Source organism: Natator depressus, chromosome 4, assembly GCF_965152275.1.
Source record: "Natator depressus isolate rNatDep1 chromosome 4, rNatDep2.hap1, whole genome shotgun sequence".
NCBI classification, from domain to species: Eukaryota; Metazoa; Chordata; order Testudines; family Cheloniidae; genus Natator; species Natator depressus.
In genome coordinates, this window is record NC_134237.1 from 97113039 (window position 1) to 97132583 (window position 19545).

The 19545-nt window shown below is 42.9% G+C and overlaps 2 protein-coding genes across 3 annotated transcripts in view; one reads left to right on the forward strand and one right to left on the reverse strand.

The window, feature by feature from the left end:
* Positions 1-41: 41 nt before the first annotated feature.
* On the forward strand, positions 42-17972 carry RPL9 (ribosomal protein L9). 2 transcript variants are annotated; one of them, XM_074951551.1, is made up of 8 exons: positions 42-119; positions 651-697; positions 778-893; positions 2367-2462; positions 3297-3429; positions 5168-5248; positions 5771-5888; positions 17954-17972. In XM_074951551.1, the coding sequence occupies exons 2-7, from the start codon at positions 652-654 to the stop codon at positions 5875-5877; spliced, it is 579 nt and encodes a 192-aa protein (XP_074807652.1). In that variant the 5' UTR covers positions 42-119; position 651; the 3' UTR covers positions 5878-5888; positions 17954-17972. The 2 variants fall into 2 exon arrangements, with proteins under 2 accessions (XP_074807652.1, XP_074807651.1); XM_074951550.1 differs by lacking the exon at positions 17954-17972 and adding an exon at positions 7478-7621.
* KLB (klotho beta) overlaps positions 12468-19545 on the reverse strand; it is a 51996-nt gene continuing 44918 nt past the window's right edge. The window contains 1 exon segment of the mRNA XM_074951552.1: positions 12468-13104. Within this exon segment, the coding sequence (XP_074807653.1) occupies positions 12710-13104 (395 nt within the window). The 3' untranslated portion in view covers positions 12468-12709.

The following is a 19545-nucleotide window of genomic DNA, read 5'->3' on the forward strand; positions in this document are numbered from 1 at the left end:
GACGATTGCTCCTGCCTCAGAGCCGGGTGGTCGAACGTGATGACGTCAGGCCTAGGGGGACGGGATACAAGAACGCGATGACGAAAGACGCTCTCCCTTTCCCCTCGGTCTGCAGCGAGGTAAGGGCTGTCCCCTGTCCGCGATCTGCTTCCATCCGCGGCACCAGGGCCCCCCCCGCGCCCCGACGATGCCGCGCCGGGCACAGGGCGGCTCTAGGGACTGTCCTGGCCGCCCTGGGGATGTGCCTGTCCCCGGCCCGGCGGGGAGAGCCCACGGCACAGATCCCCTCCCCCCCCCCGGTCTCGGGGAAGCTCGGCCGGGGCCCGGCGCTGGTTCCCCGAGCCGGGCGGGAGCTGCTAGGCCAGGTCTGCGGCGGCCACTCGCCGCTCGCGGGTCTGAGCCTGCCCCGCCCGCAGTGATCCCTGGCCCCTGTTGTGGAGTGTTCATGGCGGGGGCCCAGGCGCGGGACAGCTCGCTAGCCGCGTTCCGGGCCCCCTGCGCGGCGTGGCCGGGGCGTGGAGCGGCGGCGCGGCCGCTCCCTTGGCCTGTGGGCCCCGGGTCGGAGAGGCTGGGCTGGGTCTGGCTGGCTGGGGAAGGCGCAGTGCGGGGTCTCTGTTGTCTCTGCCCTCACCCTGTGGTTGTCGTTGTAGAATGAAGACCATTCTCAGCAACCAGACTGTTGACATCCCGGAGAAAGGTACAGTCCCTTGCTAGTGGCACGTAAGCTTTGTACTCTCGTCCTGCAACAGGTTAACACTAGATTTTCTTGTCTTCCAGTCGATATTTCTCTGAAGGGCCGGGCAGTTATTGTGAAAGGTCCCAGAGGAACCTTGCGACGGGATTTTAACCACATCAATGTAGAGCTCTCCCTCTTGGGAAAGAAGCACAAGAAGGTGAGCATTGTAGGGATATTTTGGGATTATTTCCATATTCAGAGAGAGAAAGGATGATCTTGTGTCTGGGGTACTAATGAGGGACTTAAGTTTAAGTCCCTGCTCTGCCACGAACGTCCTATGTGATTTTTTGGAAAGTCACTTAGCCTTGCTTGTCTGAGTTCTTATTTTTTTAAAAAGTGACAGTAGTATTTTCTTACATCACAGGGTACTGTGAGTCTAAATACTAAAGATTGTGGGGTGCTCAAGGGATCATATAAGTTTCTAAGGTGGCTAGGCGCATCTTGGGTGTTTGAGCCAGGGTTCAGTATTGATATGCAGTCAGGTATTATGAGTGTCTGTCAGCGGGCATGCTCTTTTTAAATGTTCAGTTTTGGAGCTACAGTTTTGGGGAGGTTTTCAGTGTTAAAAATTGTGGGGTATGTATGTAATTAGAAATGTTGAATGAACGTTTTATTCATTTACTGAAGGATGCTTTTAGATTTCCCAAATTAATTTTGTTCAGCTATAGTATTTTATTACTTAAACTGTAACTATATGTAGTAGGCAAGATTAACCTAGAATTCTGCTGCATTGATAGCTCAGTGCATCTTAGTTAAGTTTTCTTGGATATGTCATTTAATAGCAGATGAAGGTAGCTGATGTGCCTGGTCTGCTCTTTCAAATTTCTTTTCCAGTTCCGCTGGGCCATGACTTGGGGGGGGGGGGTGTGCTCATTGGTACCTTAGCTATGCATTCATCACCAAGTTCAATTGGTGTTTGGTGGTGATTACAAGGAGGCTAGATAGAAAGCTTGATTCTGCTTACTGGGAAGTCATATTTTCAAGTTTTTCTAAACAAGACATTCTAAAAACATTTGCCTAACCTAACACCTTTTGAATGAACATTTGACAAAGTGAGAATTAAAACCTGCTTAAAATGTTTGAGGTAAAGAGTATGGGTCTGGCACATTAGTGTTTTGCTTAATGTGTAGGGGATGGCATACAATTTCCAGTGCATAGATTAAGAAATACGCCCTTGGAGGGCTGCCTGGTGATATGTGAAATTGGTTAATGCTTTTGCTAATGAACAAGCACAAAACTTGCCATCACCATAGTTGGCAGTCTGGAGAGGTCAAATATTTCTATGTATATAGAAAAGGAGCTAGCTTCTCACCTAGACAGTCCATACAGGAAAAGGTTGATGGAACAATGCCAGGAAGTTTGCTTTGTTACTGCCCTGTACTTTCTTTGCCTGTTCAATATTTTGCATTCACACAAATTTGTCATCTGAGGGTTTTAAAGCACTTTGCATCAGTATTCCTCAGAGTCCTTTATACATATTAAAAGCTCCATTTCACAAATGGGGAAATTGAGGTTTGTGGGGATTAAGTGATTTGCTGAAGGTTATACAAAAACCAGTTTAATTCCTTATGTGTAATATGTTTGTTAATTCTGAATCGAAACTGAACACTTCACTGAACTTTTATTATAGCTACGGGTTGACAAATGGTGGGGTAACAGAAAGGAGCTGGCAACTGTTCGTACAATTTGCAGTCATGTTCAAAACATGATCAAGGGTGTCACATTGGTAAGTTTTATTTTGAAATAGAATATTTGTCATTTGATGCTTAACAATATCAGACAACTTCATTCTTATGAGAATTTTTGTAACCATGCTAAATGAAAGGTACTCTATACAGTGTGGGCTACCTGTGATCTTGCCTTTGCCAGTGAGATCACTTTAGAGTTGGGAGAGAACGTTAAGCAGAAACATTAAAGATCTTTAGGGCTTGATTCTTCAAAAGCAACTCTTCTGTATTAAAAGTTAAAATACTCTTCAGAAACCGTCTAACATTTCATCACATTTGTCAAGTAACTCTTAAATGTGTCTCCTAGTTCTGCAGTCTTATAGTTCTGTAACACAGCGGTTCTCAAACTTCAGTAACCCAAGGACCCCCATTTTGATTTTAAAATTTGCTGCCTACTCCCAGCACCCAACACTTAGGCCTGGCCCCACTCCACCCCTTCCTCCAAGGTCCAGCCCCACCTCTTCCCGCCACCGCTCCAACCCTGCCCCTCCTCTTCCCTGAACCCCCCGTCCCTCCCACCCCCTCCCGAGCACCTTCCTTCCCAGTGCCTCCTGCACGCAGGGGAGCTGCGGGAGGAGTTGATCAGCGAGGCTGCCCCGGACATGATTCTGCCCCTTACCCTGAGTGGGCCCTGTCCCCCCTCCTACTCCTCCCTCTCAGGGCCTCCTGGACTTCTCTGGTGTGCAGGAGATGCTGGGAAGGTGGGGGAGGAGTTGAGTTGATGTGCGGGGGCCTGCAGACCCCCTGGAGTACCCTTGCAGACCTCAGTTTGAGAAATGCTGCTGTAACACATTTGAGTTTCATGGTGAAATTTTTGATTTGGTTACTCCCAGGGCTTTCGTTACAAAATGAGGTCTGTGTATGCTCACTTCCCCATCAACGTAGTTATACAAGAAAATGGCTCACTTGTGGAAATCCGTAACTTCCTGGGAGAGAAATATATCCGCAGGGTACGCATGAGACCAGGTAAGTCTAGTTAGAGGCCTTATACTTTGCAAATTGAAGTGGACATGCTGTAAATGTGTTGTTGTAACAAACTTGCTTGTAGTACGATTTGATGCTGTGAACTTTGTAATGGGCATCAGAAGACATATTGTTTATGGCCTGACTTTCAAAGGTGCTAGGTGCTCACAACAGATTGTGATTTTCAGATGTTGATCATTCACAGCTTCTACTGAAAAAATCAATCTCTTAATAAACCAGGATAGATCCACACTTTTTCTGAGGGTCCCGTATTTTGCATCGGCACTCTCGCATATGCAATCTTGATTTTGTTAGTTTCCAAGATACATGCATGATAAACTTCTGCTGTTGGCTTTGTTCTAAACATTTTTCATTATCACTTGAAATATTTAATTTAGACTTAAAAAAATAGCAATCTTGATGAAGCTTGTAAAGTTGTAGCTTTATGTAGAGAGGTCAGTGTTAAGTCTCTTTAATACAGTGAGTACAGAAAAATTAACTGCTGTAAGAATTTTACATTTATTTTAAGGATGCATATGAAAAGCTTAGTTTGCAGCCTGTCTGCAGAAATCTTTCAAAAGTACAATTTCAAACAAGCTTATTCATTTGACATACACTCTTATCTGTAACCCATCAGTATGTTATGTGTTTGTGGCAGTAGCCATTTTGGTTAAGTTTATTGGACAAATGGACATGTAACCCTAACTGCATTTTATACCTGTAGAGAGTAAATATCTGCCATTGGAGGCATTCCTATAAAATAGCCTTACCCATTGTACTACAACTTAATTCACAAAAAATACTTAAGTGTTTGATTTGACATTTTGACAAGCAGGTTAGAGTAAATGAATTAATCAGCTCTTGCTCATATTCAGGATTGTCTAAAGCTTGTGAATTCACAGCCAGATATGAATAAGGTCTATAATGGACACCCATTACCAGACAATGGGAAGGACTTTAGAGTAAATCAGGTTGATCTGTTTGATCTCCACTTTGGATGAAAGCATCAGGTTAGATAACTGGTTGCATCTCAGACAACATTAGCAGATACAATAAGGGCTGATATTTATGTGGGTGCTGTCACTCTGTCTATTTGGCTACCTTATTTTTGTGGTTTATAATGGCGTTGATAGTGGTGGGTCTTTGAGGACTGTGTGAAGATACAGGAATGTCTTTGGTCTGCATGGAGGGTAAGAGGTAAAATTTTGATCTAATGGCTGGCCTCACTAATCTCACTTGTGCAGTTCTTGAATTAAAAAAGGAAGTAGCAGACATATCCAAAACTAGCCATCAGAATTTCTGAAGTGCCCAAGTGGTAACTGAATAATGTTCAGCCAAATTTGGAGCTTAACAGACCAAGCTGTTAGACTATCCAAAATGGATTCTTAAATTTTCAAACTCTTGTATCTGTTAATGTTACACTTCAGGTGGTGGTTTTGATTTGAGTTACAGGGTGAGAAGGTTTTAATCTGCTTTATAATGGAAAGCAGCTGAAACTTTATGTATAATAGTGCCTAGCACAAAGCAGGGGGCAGTCCTCCTCTGGATGCTATTGTAATAAATAATGGGAAGCTAATTATTGTAATATCCATATAGTCTTTTATGGATCTATAAATGAAGTCAAACAGGATTTCTGAAACAGCGACTGTTTTTCCTTGAATGTTTAGAAGTTACATAAAGTGCATCTGCCATACCTCCACAGATAAACATACAGCTTACTGTGTACTTTCCTTTCCCTTAGGTGTTGCCTGTGCAGTATCTCAAGCCCAGAAGGATGAGTTGATTCTTGAAGGGAATGACATTGAATTGGTATCAAACTCAGGTTTGTATATTAAGTATTTATGGAGGGAGAGAGATGTGTCACTAAGCTGTAGGAGTAGCCATTTAATTTGCAGGTGTCAGTTTAATTCAGGAACTTTTTTTTTATATTTTAACAAGCTGTTCCTGAAAAACTTCACTGAATTGAAGTGATAGCTCAAATCAACTTCTGTCTAGAAATTAAGTACAACTTATTGCGTAAGAATGGAAGACACAAAGATTGTCAGTGCATTTACTTGGAAAGCAGTAAAAGTGACCCTGTATAGCTTTATTTTGTTTGTCTTTTATGCAGCAGCAGAAAAACATTTAAAACCATTATTGTAAAACTCTTATTGGTGAGAGGAGGTGGCACCTGAAAGTTCCAGGCTGCTTAAAAAGAAGTTTAGTCATTTCAAGTTGGCAGTATCCCTTCTAAGCTATTTCATCTCCGGTTTGAGTTCTGTGTCATCAGCTGAAATGTTGCAGTGTGTATAAGAATGGGCTGAGTTAGCTTTGCTATGTCTTAAATTTCTTGTTTTTTCTGCAGCTGCCTTGATCCAGCAGGCCACCACAGTCAAGAACAAGGATATCAGAAAATTCTTGGATGGTATCTATGTTTCCGAGAAGGGAACAGTACAACAGGCTGATGAATAAAACTATAATAGGTTGGTATTTTATGCAGTAACAGTCTGTATTATAATTTCAAAGGTACATGTGTAATTTGATAAATCAGGTCCCCGTCTTAAAGACTTTAGCAGATTTTTGGGAACAGGGAATGATCAATACGGGTGCGTGGGGCAGTGCTCTTGAACAGCTAACATGAAAAGTAACTTGCTAGTAGGGACTTGTCTATAGTTAAGTTTTTCTGCTTTAAGTATATGTTAGAGGCAACCCCCAGTATGGTTAAATGTAATTATATTGATATAAAAGTGCTCAAACCAGTGTAGTTTTTTCTGATTCAGGAAGCAAAATAAGCAATGCTAATATTAAAGCACCTCTATACTAGTACAGATGCATCCACACGAGCTTTTACTGGTATAATTGTCAGTAAAAAATTGCAACCCTGACTGACACAGATTGGTAAAACTTAAGAGTAGATCAGGTCTGGGCTTTGTTCTCCTGAGCATGGTGCATAATGCCATAGCTGAGGTCTTCAAGCAATATTTTGTCACTCTTGAGCTGCTATTCAGGTTCCTATGTGGTTTGAGGCATTGGAGTGCAGACTCATTTGAATTTGGTGGTAAGACTTTTGCTCCTTAGTTTGGTGATGGCACAGAGCAGTGTATTGATAGGAAGATTTAGCAACATATTCATTGCCTAGTATTTTTGCCATTCAGTAGCTGTAAACCCACCAACATGACATCCCTTCACTTGAGGAGCAGATAATTTTTTTAACTTTGAATAATTGATGCACTATTGTTTGATTACTGAGTTTCTTGATGCATTTATATTTGTCCTCTGTTACCAAACAATGAAACTAAAACACTTAATATTATGGAAGTAACTTTCAGTTAGATGGTGCTACAAGCTTTTCCTTTAGGATTTTTTCACCAGTCTGCAGAAGTTTATACCACCAGCTTTTTCATCCAAATAAGATTATATTTTGTTTGCAAAATATACCAGCGTGTCAGATGGCTGCAATAGTCTCAAGTTGCATTTAAAATTAGTGTCATGAGTACCTTCTGCAGCATAAAAGCAAGGGAATATGCAAATTGGCTATTTCTATTTTAACTTTACTAAAGTTTTAGTACAGCAATTTTAACTTTTTAGTATCAGTGGATTCCACTTGAAACAGACATATTCCACCCAGACAAAGCCAATTTAAAACATCAACCCTGTTATCACCTGCTATGTAGAAGTCACTTTAGCCATGTGCAAGACTATTTATTCCATTTTAGTGCTGTTCTTTTGAGGGAGGGAGAGGATTAGTTACTCTTGAGCCATTGACTTTGACCATTTGCTTTAGTCAACCCAACTGAAAAATGGGTGAAGAACAGCTACTTGCATTGCATTTGAACTGTGTTCCTGCTTAAATGATCAAAATGTGACAAGATTCTATGTCTGAATTCTTGAGTGGTGCTTAACAAGTAGAACAGTTTTCTATCCTTTATATCAGATATGCTTTTAAAATATATTGAGATATCCACAAACTTTTAATAATAAATCTAAGGGAATTTAGAGGGGATTGCACTGACATAGTAAAGCTTAAAACTGTATATATTGTTTTATAATTTAGCACTCTTCTTACTTTCAGTTGTCTAGATTCTGAAACAAGCCACAAGTGGGACATCCGTAACTTACTACTTGATACAGCAAGTACCGAATGGGAAGTCTGGTGTAACACTGAACACAATGATGTGTTTAAAAAAGAAAAAAATAATAAAACAAATATTCCACATTTTGGCTTCTGACTTTAAGATCTGAATAACAATGGCTATAATTCGGTGTATTATATTAAATTTAAAATTATCTTAAAATATTACTCTTTGGAGAAGCAGTTCCCCAAGTTAGTTTTGCAAGATGCCATAGTAGACTGTTGTATATGTTTTTGCAATCCATTAACAGTGTACGTAACTCATAGCCTCTCAGCACCTTAGTGTAAAAGAAAGCAGCCTGAAATGATTTCTCTGAGATGTGTGGACTGTCCAGTTCATGTAATTGAAGTGCTAACTCTGAAACAAAGATTTTTTAAATGGTGAAAACTGTTGATCACTTCAGCAGAAGAAGCAAACTCTAATATGTTTGTTCGATAATCCCATTTCGTTCTTTCTCTGACTTCAAAGGTTCAGATTACCTTGACAGTTCCTAAAATCTGCTTCACCAACAGCTGCTTTAGTCAAGTTATCATTGTAAACTGAAGACTAAAGATGAGGACAATAGAATAAAATCCAAATATCAGTAGGGGCTGCACACTTTGTAGCTCGTGTAGGCCAAGTTCCTCGCATGCATCCCTCTATTGCACTCCACAAACTCCATATGTGCTACTGTCCATCCCTCTTTGTTTCCAGGACTCCCTGCAGTGCCCTCACCAGGGTTTCTCTAAGACTCCCATGGAAGGAGCTCTTTGTGCACTCCATTCCCAGAGCAGTGCCTCCAGTTTTCCCTCACCAGGGGTTCTATGCCCCATTCTTCCTTCCACCCATTCCAGGTCCCCCCCTTTTGCCCCCTATAGTGGGGGCTCTGAACCCTCATTCCTCCATGGAAGGGGCTCTGTGCCCCCCATTCATCTCCCATGTCACCTTCTTCCCCTAGCATTTTTCTGCCTGAGGAATAAATCATTGAAGGGTGTGAACATGTTAAACTAGTGGGAGGACAGGCTGAGATGAGATAGGAATATTGTCTGCTAGGCAATTTTAGACCATTTATGAGGTGTTTGGAAGTGGCTGGGGGGCTTCATGTGTTCCCCATTTTCTCCCTTTTGATGTCTTCAGTTTTTCCTGAAAAATGAGTAGGAATTTGGACACTGATGAATACAATGGTCTCTGAAATTTAGAACTATGATCAAGTTACTGGGCTACAGACAAAAATTGCCATTTAATTGAGTAAGACCTTTATGAATTTAGTCAAAAACAAGACTACCATTGTGATATTTTCAGTTATTTAAATACCACTGTATTTAAATGAAACTACTGCAAAAATTCCCTGTCTGCTGCAGAAATCATGGGTCTTCGCTGCAAAGTCTAAATAGATGCTTTGAATATTGTGGGTACCTTCTGTCAGCTTGGAGTGAACCGCTCCATGGTTGAGTTTTTCTCAGTGTATGGCTGCAGAGCTAACAAATTTGTGGTGACTGTAGCCCTGTCACATAACACTTTGCATATAAAATCTGCAGTACCATTATTAACTTATACATATAAGCTTTGAAGAAATACTTACTTTGTAAAGAAGTGTGGGAATAAATGCAAAGCTCTGCAGTTTTGTATGCAAAATACAGTTAAAATTTAAATGATGCAATCTCTCAAAGTAGGAGATAAGCCTCAAAACTAGTACACTGTTTCTGCTTAACTAGAATATCTTTTACAAACAAACATAACTTTAAGACTGCCTTTCTCCTGCTTCTCTGTGTCCTTGAGGAGAGATCTGTCCTTCCTCTAATTGCTTCCTACATTGACAAAGTGGCCTTGCATCCTGTCTGCCATGTCACCAGGATGAACAAAAATACCCCAGCCTGTTGTGCTCTCAGTCCCTCCACTGATGCATGTAGGTGTACATGCCTTGGCCCTACCTGCCATTGTTGCCCCAGAGATTTGTGGAGTTGCAGGGTTGATCTGGGAGCTTCCCTTCACAATGGTTGGTAGGCTATCAACCATGGTTACAACAGAATGTGTGTATGATGATTCTTGTATGCATAAGCTCATGCCTACTGTAACTCCCTTTCTCAGGAGGGGAGAGCCCTTCTTCTGGCTCTGATACATGCTGGAAGGGGCTTTTCCACCTCCTGTTGGCTGAATGGGACAATAGTGGAGGTGGCATGAGGGGAGAGCCTGTCCCTAGTGTCACATGTTGGAATGTGCCTGGCAGATAGAAGGGGAGTCTCTTCCTCCCATAGGCCAGACGGGCACATGGCATGCAATTGGCTCTTTGCGCACACACGCACACCCCTCAATTTAAAACCTTCTTTGGGATCCATGTGCCCTTTGGTGGGGATAGCTTGCTGCTGCAACGATTCCTAGAAGGGGCCTGGCTGGAGAACTCAGCCACACTACAGCAGCAGTAGCTGCTAGGGCAAAGTGTGTGTCCCCCTCCCCAATTGCCTCCAGGAGTGGCAGGGGTAGGACCACAGCTATGAGAGCAATACCTATTTCTGGGGTGAGCACCTGGAGCTGGGTGGTGGTGGCAGCAGCCATCCAGGCTGCTGAAGGTGGCAGGCACACAGCCCCTGGGCTCACTGCTAGGATTGTACACCCAGCAGCAGGTGGTAAGTGGGGAGCAGGGTTGTGGCTCAGTCAAGGGGGATGGAGGTGTTAGAGGAGCCCTGACTAAGGGAGAACTGGGACAGAGTCTCTGGAGTGATTCTGGGAGCAGGGACTTGGGCTCAGAGGCCAAGGTTGGGGAAGGTGACTGGACCACCCAAGGGTGCTCAAATAAGAGCCTCCCTGCAGGAGCGTTCAGGCATCCCAGCCAGCCAGCCCCCGTGCCCCCCCCCCCAGCTGTAATGGTGAGGGTTGCCAGCATCTCCCTGCAAGGGAGGGGGCTGGAAGTAGGCCTTTGTGCACCATGTTCAGAGCTGCAGTTCTGCCCCCACCTAGGGCAGTGGAAAACTGGTCCTTTGAGGTGTGGGAGGGCTGCCTCTTTCTTGGGATGCAGGGGTTAAGTGTGGGGGAAGCATGGCCCTGGGCTGAGGAGGCAGGTGACCGAAAGTGGGATGCACGGAGGCAATGCACCCAAGACAGATGTTTTAACTGAAATAGAGTGGGCTGATGCTTTCCTCTCCCCCCCCCCCCCCAAAGGAGGTAGCAGGCTACTCATGCTTACACACTGACCACAAGTTCTTTTGAGAATGGGGAGTGCTATGAGAATTTATCAAACACTTAGGGAAAACAAAATTTGGAAAGGAGGATATGTTCACCCTGCTGTATCAGGTGGAGGATATGGATAGAGAAAATAAGCCCAAGGTGGCTAACGCACTAGAGAATTGGACCTAGCCTTTTATGTATATGCAAGCTTAATATGTGAAAGGAACCCATAGAGAGGTGTCAGAGTAACAGCCGTGTTAGTCTGTATTCACAAAAAGAAAAGGAGTACTTGTGGCACCTTAGAGACTAACCAATTTATTTGAGCATAAGCTTTCGTGAGCTACAGCTCACTCCACAGTATGCATCCGGTGAAGTGAGCTGTAGCTCACGAAAGCTTATGCTCAAATAAATTGGTTAGTCTCTAAGGTGCCACAAGTACTCCTTTTCTTTTTACAGAGAGATGTGTCTTTTTTCAGATATTTAGCATAGGCATATGATGAGGTGCTCAGATGCTGGGCTGCAAAGAACCCAAACCCAAAGGACCCAGAATTATGGCTGGTATATATGACACCATGCCATCCTATTCAGTACATTTATCCAGACAACAGGCTAGTTATACCCAAACTGCAGGCTTCCAAAAGGAATATCACATTTATTCTATTTCTATTGCAAATTCAAGCATTGCTGTGCTGACAAGGTAGCTGAGGGTGTGAATAAACACACCCCTGACTGACACTGCTATGTTTAAGAAAAAACACACCATCAGTGTAGATGCAACTATGCCCACAAAGGACAGCTTTTAGCAGCATAGCTAATATTGTTTGGGACTGTGGTGTTCCTACACCACAAGAAAAGCTGCTCTCTGTGTATGCTGCATCTATCCATGGGAGCTATGCTGCCAAAGACTTTGTAGCGTAGAAATAGACTGTGGGTGCTGAAACAATATCTGGGAGCTTTGTCCACTAACCAAATGAGCCAAGAGAAAAAGTAAACCAATGTGAATGGGAACATCTCAATCTCTAAACATCACATAAAATACAGTTTGTAAGACACATTGTGGGGTAAATGTAATCTCTGTAAACACAAATATGTTAGACAAGAGGTTTAGTGAAAATAAGGTAGTTTTGAGACACCTATCAGCCTGTGAAAATGTCATTTTTTTAATAGAATACACATAGAATTCTTGAGAGAATAGACATTTCTAAACAAACTGCTCTCATCTTTCTTTATGACAGGATTTGCAACACTGAGGGCTGCACTGGCAGTTTACCAAGAGTACAGGAGGCTCAGCTAGTTTGCACATTTTCCAGAAATAAATACATATTACTTATAGTTGTGTGCATATCTATTTTCTGTGATGGATTAATAGATACAGCTTGTTTTAATGGTTTCCAGTAATAAAAATCTGTACACGACTGACTGATTTTTGTCCCTACCTTCCAGGGGAAAACAAGCAGTGGTTGTATATCATAATGTCTTGTTCCCAACTTGTCCTAGGAGCCATTACCTAATCTCAACTTTCCCAGTGTCAGAGTTAGGCATTTATGTCAATGATGAAGTTAGTCAGATTTATGCCTTTGCAACTAAGACCAGTATCTGGTCCAAACTTTTTAATCCTTGGTGTTGAATTTAACTGGAATTTTTTAAAGCTGTCACATTTGCAAAGAACTGCAGATACAAACTTATTAATGACCAAACATATCTGAGTGTCCATCACAAAAATTTCTAGTTTGAAGACATTCATATATAAAAGTGCACATCAGTTCTCACAGCTTAATATCTTTTCAAGTCAAACTAGTTAACAAATGATTCCAGGGCACAAGGAGAAACCATTTAACTTGCTTCAAAAGCTCGATAAAAATCACTGGTACCCGTCAACATCAGTTTTTCTTCTCCCTTGTGTAATTATTTTCCATTCCTCCACTGAATGTTATTTGGTGTGTATAACTGGAGTGACTCACATAGTGCTTCTCAGAAATTGTCCCATCCTCTTTATCCTATACAGAAAGCAGATGCAGACAGTGATGAATCTAGTTGAGAGTAGCTTTGTGTCCCTTTTTAAATGGGGGACAGATGTGTTGGAAGTTTTTTGCCCTATACAGTTTTCTTCTTTTTCTTTTGTGAAAAATTATAATTGTTAGAAGCAGGACAAAAGAGGAGAAAAGGCAGCAGCCAAAGAATATCAGAGGCTTCTCTTGTGAGAGAAACAAACAGAAGGTACACTGTGTTTTTTCCTCTGATTGATCACATAGATCACTAGAATACTCTCCAGGAAAGCCATTGCGGCTAATCAGGTTGTTGTAAATTTGTATTGAAGACTTGGCTCTTGAATCAGAAGTGAAGAATCCAAATCTGGGTTTTGATTTTTCTTCAGTCAGTTTAAATGCATAATAACCTCTAATCTTTACTTTATCAATGTGATATGCTGAAAAAAAAGGAATGAATGTTGATAAATTCTCCTTATGTATGAAAAGCTATTTAAGATCTCAAATGACCGCAACATTTATAAAAGGTAAAAATTATAACTGCATTATGAAACAAAATAGTAAAAATAATTATTCATTACTTCAGTGTGCTATATAAATAGTTAATCCTAATACCTAATTGCCATGGTTATTCTAATCATCACCAAGGAGATCTAGTGAGTGGAATTAGAATTCAGGAGTTCACACATTACAGTCCTGACTTTAGTCTACTAGCACCAGATTTTAAAATGTGTTTAGGCACTTAAAGATGCAGATAGGTACTTAGCAAGATTCCCAGAACTGCTGGGTGCATAACTCCCCTTCAAATCAACGGGAGTTAGGACACCTAGTAGGATTTTCAAAAGTACCTATCTCTATCTTTAGGTGCCTAAATACCTTCAAGAATCTGGCCCCACAGAGTCTAATCATAGTTTGGATGAGTGGTTTTGGAAAAAGAGGTCAAAAAACATTCTGAGAGGGAATCGGCAGCTCTGAAAGATTAGGAATCCCTATACTAGGCTATTATAGTAAAATAGTTTTTACTTACCTGCCAAGCAAAAGACAGTTACGTATCTGTGCTGTAACGGCTGTTCATTGAGCTGTGGGTGCCAATGTGTATTCCATGCAGGTGTGCGTGTACCGAGCGCACCAAAGCCAAATAACTTTGCCTAACAGTACCTGTATGGGGCACTGCTCATACCCTCTGGCCCTTAGCCCCTCTCTAAGCTACTTAAGGATGGGGCTGCCCCTACACCTCTCAGTTTCTTTGCATTGAATGTCAAGAATTGAGACTTTGATGCAGAGGGGATGAAGGGTGGCTTGTGGCATACACGTCTGCACACACATCATGAACAAGAGTAACACTACAGGTAAGTAACCATCTTTTCTTCTTTGAGTGGCTGCAGATGTGTATTCCACTCACATGACTCATAAGCAGTATCAGAAGGAGGTAGGGCTCAGAATCTACTTAAAGAGCAATTGCAAGAGCGCCTTCCCAAAATTTGCATCTGATCTGGTCGCATGGGCGGCGGGTATAAGAGGCCAGGGGAAGCTAAGCCTCCCCAAAAGGGATGTGGTGCATTTCCCTCTGGAGGCATGCCACCCTGAGGCCCCACTCTGGCTCATCCTCTTACCCCGTGGCCCCGCCTGTGCTGCTCCACTTCCCCCCTACCCCCCTCCAGTGCAGCTTCTCTTTCTGCTCCAGCTCCTCCCCTTCCCCCGAGGGCCCACCTGTCACTTGCATCTTTCTGCCCCCAGTGGGTGAGGGGCTTGAGGGGGCGAAGAGGTGCGAGTGGCAGGTGAGGGGGCCAGGGAGGGAGGCGGAGCAGGGCTTGGGGCGGAGTGTGGGCAGGTCCTTGCGGGGAGAAGGCCAAGCGGGGGTGGGCCTCAGAGCAGAGCAAGGGGCATGGCCCCCCATTTCTAGGGTGCTCGTGCCCAGCCTCCGCAAATGCAGAAGTCATGCGCTGACCTTGTTTGGACGCAGACATAATAGCATAATATTTGGTTGAAGTATGTATGGAAAACCACATAGCAGTGCTGCAAATGTCCAGTATCGAAAAGTCACTGAGAAAAGAAATCAAAGTCACTTGAAACTTTGTTGAATGGTCTCTCAACCTCTGCGGAGGAGGCATCCAAGCTATTCCATAAGTCATTGTGATATACCTTCTCCCTGAAGGACCAGAGAAAGGAGAACTTTCTTGTTAGGGGAAGCACCAGTCCTCAAGCCAGGAGCAACATTCCATGTCAGCTCCAAAGAGGAGTGTGGGGCCAGATGATCTGTGGAGGCGCCCAGTGCTAAAGCGGCTCAGATGGCATGTTCTAAAAGGTGCTGCTTTAGACTCGTCCCTCACCACCTGTGTGCTCTTTTTAAATCACTTGCAGATGGAGCACCTCTCTTTAATATGCCCTTCTCCCAGGCACAACAAACATAGTGTGTGGGGTCACTACTGGGGATAGCCACTCTACATAATGAGCAATGTTTAAACCCTGGTGAGGGCATCACCCAGGATAATTATCTATATATTCTAAGTACTACAGCTAAATCTAAGGATAATACTAAACTATGCTAACAATTAATTATATACAACAAAGTTGCAGAAAAAAACTGAAACAAACAGTGAGGTAAACTACTACACCAAATGCTGCGACTCTAGCTGTGGGTGGTGAGAAGGAACTATGGGGTATTGGATCAGTGCAGCCCTTAAATAGCCTGGGGAGGGGCTAAGGGCCAGAAGACACAAGAACCACCCCATGGTACTGCAAGGCAAAGTTCTCCGGCTTTGATGAGCTTGGCATGTGCATACTTGAGTGGAACATACATCTGCAACCCCTCAAAACAGCAGCTAAATTCAAAGTTGCACATTTCCCCTGAAACAGTTGGCTGAATTGTAAACTCTTTGGAGCAAGGATTACCTGCTCATTATAAGTGTGTACAAGGCCTAGCCAAAAGGGGCCCCAATCAGGGACTGGGGTCTTCAGGCACTATTCCAATAAAAATAATACACATTCCTAACACCTAAAATGACCCTTAGGAGATAAAATTATAGCTACTTTAAAAAACAAAATAGTAAAAATAATTACTCACCATTTCACCTTTGAATTCATATGTAAGCACAGAGAAAATCCATAATATTATTTAAATAAGCTAATTTTGTAAAAGTAAGTTTTATAAATTGAACTTTTGGGCTCTCTTTGAAGAGATACACTTCTACAGTTTTAAAAATAAGAATTTCATGACAACTAGCCTGAGGATTCCCTATAGGAAAATAGTTATATTTCTTTGTAGGGACTTCGGGATGCATAGGAAAAAATTCCTAGTTTAGTTTAATCTTTAGAACTGATTTCCCTTACCATGCCCTGGGTCATAATAGAGACAAGGCAGGTGAGGTAAATGTCTTTTATTGAACCAACTTATTGTATAAAAAGTCATTTGTAGGGTTCTGTTATTGTAGATGATCTCAGTGTCCCAGAAGTTGAAAATTATTATATACAAGAAACCCATGGATCACCACACTTACCTCCATAGATCCAGTAACCACCTCAGATGCACCAAAAAGTCTGTTATCTACAGTCACACACTTAGATACCACAAAATTTGCTTCAAAGAGAACATCTGGGATACACACTTAAAACCACCTTCACTAAACAAGGATACTTCAGAAATGAAAAGGAGTACTTGTGGCACCTTAGAGACTAGCCAATTTATTTGAGCATAAGCTTTCGTGAGCTACAGCTCACTTCATCAGATGCATACTGTGGAAAGTATAGAAGATCTTTTTATACACACAAAGCATGAAAAAATGGGTGTTTACCACTACAAAAGGTTTTCTCTCCCCCCACCCCACTCTCCTGCTGGTAATAGCTTATCTAAAGTGATCACTCTCCTTACAATGTGTATGATAATCAAGGTGGGCCATTTCCAGCACAAATCCAGGGTTTAACAAGAACGTCTGAGGGGGGGGGGGTAGGAAAAAACAAGGGGAAATAGGTTACCTTGCATAATGACTTAGCCACTCCCAGTCTCTATTCAAGCCTAAGTTAATTGTATCCAATTTGCAAATGAATTCCAATTCAACAGTCTCTCGCTGGAGTCTGGTTTTGAAGTTTTTTTGTTGTAATATCGCAACTTTCATGTCTGTAATCGCGTGACCAGAGAGATTGAAGTGTTCTCCGACTGGTTTATGAATGTTATAATTCTTGACATCTAATTTGTGTCCATTTATTCTTTTACATAGAGACTGTCCAGTTTGACCAATGTACATGGGAGAGGGGCATTGCTGGCACGTGATGGCATATATCACATTGGTGGATGTGCAGGTGAACGAGCCTCTGATAGTGTGGCTGATGTTATTAGGCCCTGTGATGGTGTCCCCTGAATAGATGTGTGCACAGTTGGCAACGGGCTTTGTTGCAAGGATAGGTTCCTGGGTTAATGGTTCTGTTGTGTGGTATGTGGTTGCTGGTGAGTATTTGCTTCAGGTTGGGGGGCTGTCTGTAGGCAAGGACTGGCCTGTCTCCCAAGATTTGTGCGAGTGTTGGGTCATCCTTCAGGATAGGTTGTAGATCCTTAATAATGCGTTGGAGGGGTTTTAGTTGGGGGCTGAAGGTGATGGCTAGTGGCGTTCTGTTATTTTCTTTGTTAGGCCTGTCCTGTAGTAGGTGACTTCTGGGAACTCTTCTGGCTCTATCAATCTGTTTCTTCACTTCAACAGGTGGGTATTGTAGTTGTAAGAATGCTTGATAGAGATCTTGTAGGTGTTTGTCTCTGTCTGAGGGGTTGGAGCAAATGTGGTTGTATCGCAGAGCTTGGCTGTAGACAATGGATCGTGTGGTGTGGTCAGGGTGAAAGCTGGAGGCATGTAGGTAGGAATAGCGGTCAGTAGGTTTCCGGTATAGGGTGGTGTTTATGTGACCATCGTTTATTAGCACTGTAGTGTCCAGGAAGTGGATCTCTTGTGTGGACTGGACCAGGCTGAGGTTGATGGTGGGATGGAAATTGTTGAAATCATGGTGGAATTCCTCAAGGGCTTCTTTTCCATGGGTCCAGATGATGAAGATGTCATCAATATAGCGCAAGTAGAGTTGGGGCATTAGGGGACGAGAGCTGAGGAAGCGTTGTTCTAAGTCAGCCATAAAAATGTTGGCATACTGTGGGGCCATGCGGGTACCCATAGCAGTGCCGCTGATTTGAAGGAATACATTGTCCCCAAATGTAAAATAACAAAGAAAATAACATATGACTTGCCCATGCAATGTCTCTGCTATGACAAAAAGTCTTGGTGATTTCCTAATGGGTTTGATTCTTTTCAGGTAGAACGCCAGGGCACACCGGACATCAAGAGAGTGAAGACTCATTTTCAGAGGAAGCATGGGGCTTTCAGGAAAAATATAGGTAAGTGTATCATTTGATTGATGTGGAACTGAGAAACAATCTTGGGGAGAAATTTGGTGTGTAGTCAAAGAGAAACCTTGTCTTTGTGACACTGTATAAGGAGGGTCCGCCATGATGGCTCTGAGCTTCCTGGCCAAACGACGGACAGGTGGGTGATGGCACATGTCACCATTGGTTTGAAAGGCAGACCTGTGAGTATTGACAGGATGAGGTCAAGGTCCCATTGAGGAGTAGGTTTAAGCACTGGTGGGAAGATACTGATCAGACCTTTCATAAATCGTACTGTAGCTGCGTGCGTCAAGACAGAATGTCCTTCCAACGGAGGGTGGAAAGCACTAATTGCTGTTAGGTGTACTCACAGCAAACTAATAGCGAGACATGAAGTCTTCAGGGACAGGAGATAGTCTAGAACAACTGGGATGCTTAAGGTAACTGGAGAATATTGATGGAGTTGTGCCCAGGCCAAAAAGCATCTCCATTTGGCAAGATAGCAGATTCTAGTAGAATCTTTTCTACTTTGATTAAGGATCACCTGAACGAGCGCTGAGCATGAGTATTCTGTTTCCAACACCCATCCAAACATCAGGATGTGAGGTGCAGTGAGACTAGATTGGGATGCTTGATTTCCCCTCCTTCCTGGGTTAGGAGATCTGGGAATGGGAAGATCATGATTGGTGGGTGGGCAGACATTGTCAGAAGTTCTGTGAACCAGAACTTTCTGGTCCAATAGGATGCTAGGAGAAGGATATTGGCTCTGTCATGATGTATCTTCCCTACGACCAGTGGAAGTAGGGGAATGGGAAGCAAGGCATATCTGAGGCTGTTTGTCCAAGACAGCAGGAGATCGCAGTCCTGGGAATCGCAACCCATGTCTCCTCTGAAACAATAAAGGGGAGCTTTCTGTTCATTTGGGACACAAAGGGGTCTCATAGTGGACTACCCCACTTTGTAAATCTCTCACTTAGGACTGTGTTGTGAACCTCCCACTCATGGTCTGGAGAGAAGCTTCTGCTTTGTTTGTCAGCAAGGGAGTTGTATTATGTTGGCATTGATTGTCCCCTCCCTTCAAAAAGGATGCAGTTCATGACTCTCGACATGAAGGATGCGTATTTGTATGTGGACATTCACCCATCACACATGAAGTTTCTGCATTTTATACTTGACCAGGAACACTTCCAGTTTCAAGTCCTCTCCTTTGGGCTCATTCCGACATCCAGAGTATTTACAAAGGTTTTCTCTGGGATACTGAGAAGGTACGCTGCTTGTATTGTGATGTGGTTCCTGATTAACCAGTTCCAAAGTCTGATGGCTTCCAGGCAGAGGGGACAAGATCCCACTCCTCCCTGTTTGTTTATATAGACCACCATAGTGATATTGGCTGTTATTTATACATGGAGTAAGCATATGAGCAAGAAAGGCCTTTCACGCAAAGCAGGCTGCCCTCAGTTCCATATGTTTATATGTAGCCTAGCTTCGTGTGGGGTTCAGGAATCCTGAGCAGTGTGGTTGT

What these genes read in the sequence shown, in the direction of transcription:
- RPL9 (XM_074951551.1), top strand. Translation starts at nt 652, where the DNA reads ATGAAGACCATTCTCAGCAACCAGACTGTTGACATCCCGGAGAAAG. An exon ending in TGATCAAGGGTGTCACATTG is followed by an intron (nt 2,463 to 3,296) that starts GTAAGTTTTATT and finishes GGTTACTCCCAG; the next exon opens with GGCTTTCGTTACAAAATGAG. An exon ending in CAGGGTACGCATGAGACCAG is followed by an intron (nt 3,430 to 5,167) that starts GTAAGTCTAGTT and finishes CCTTTCCCTTAG; the next exon opens with GTGTTGCCTGTGCAGTATCT.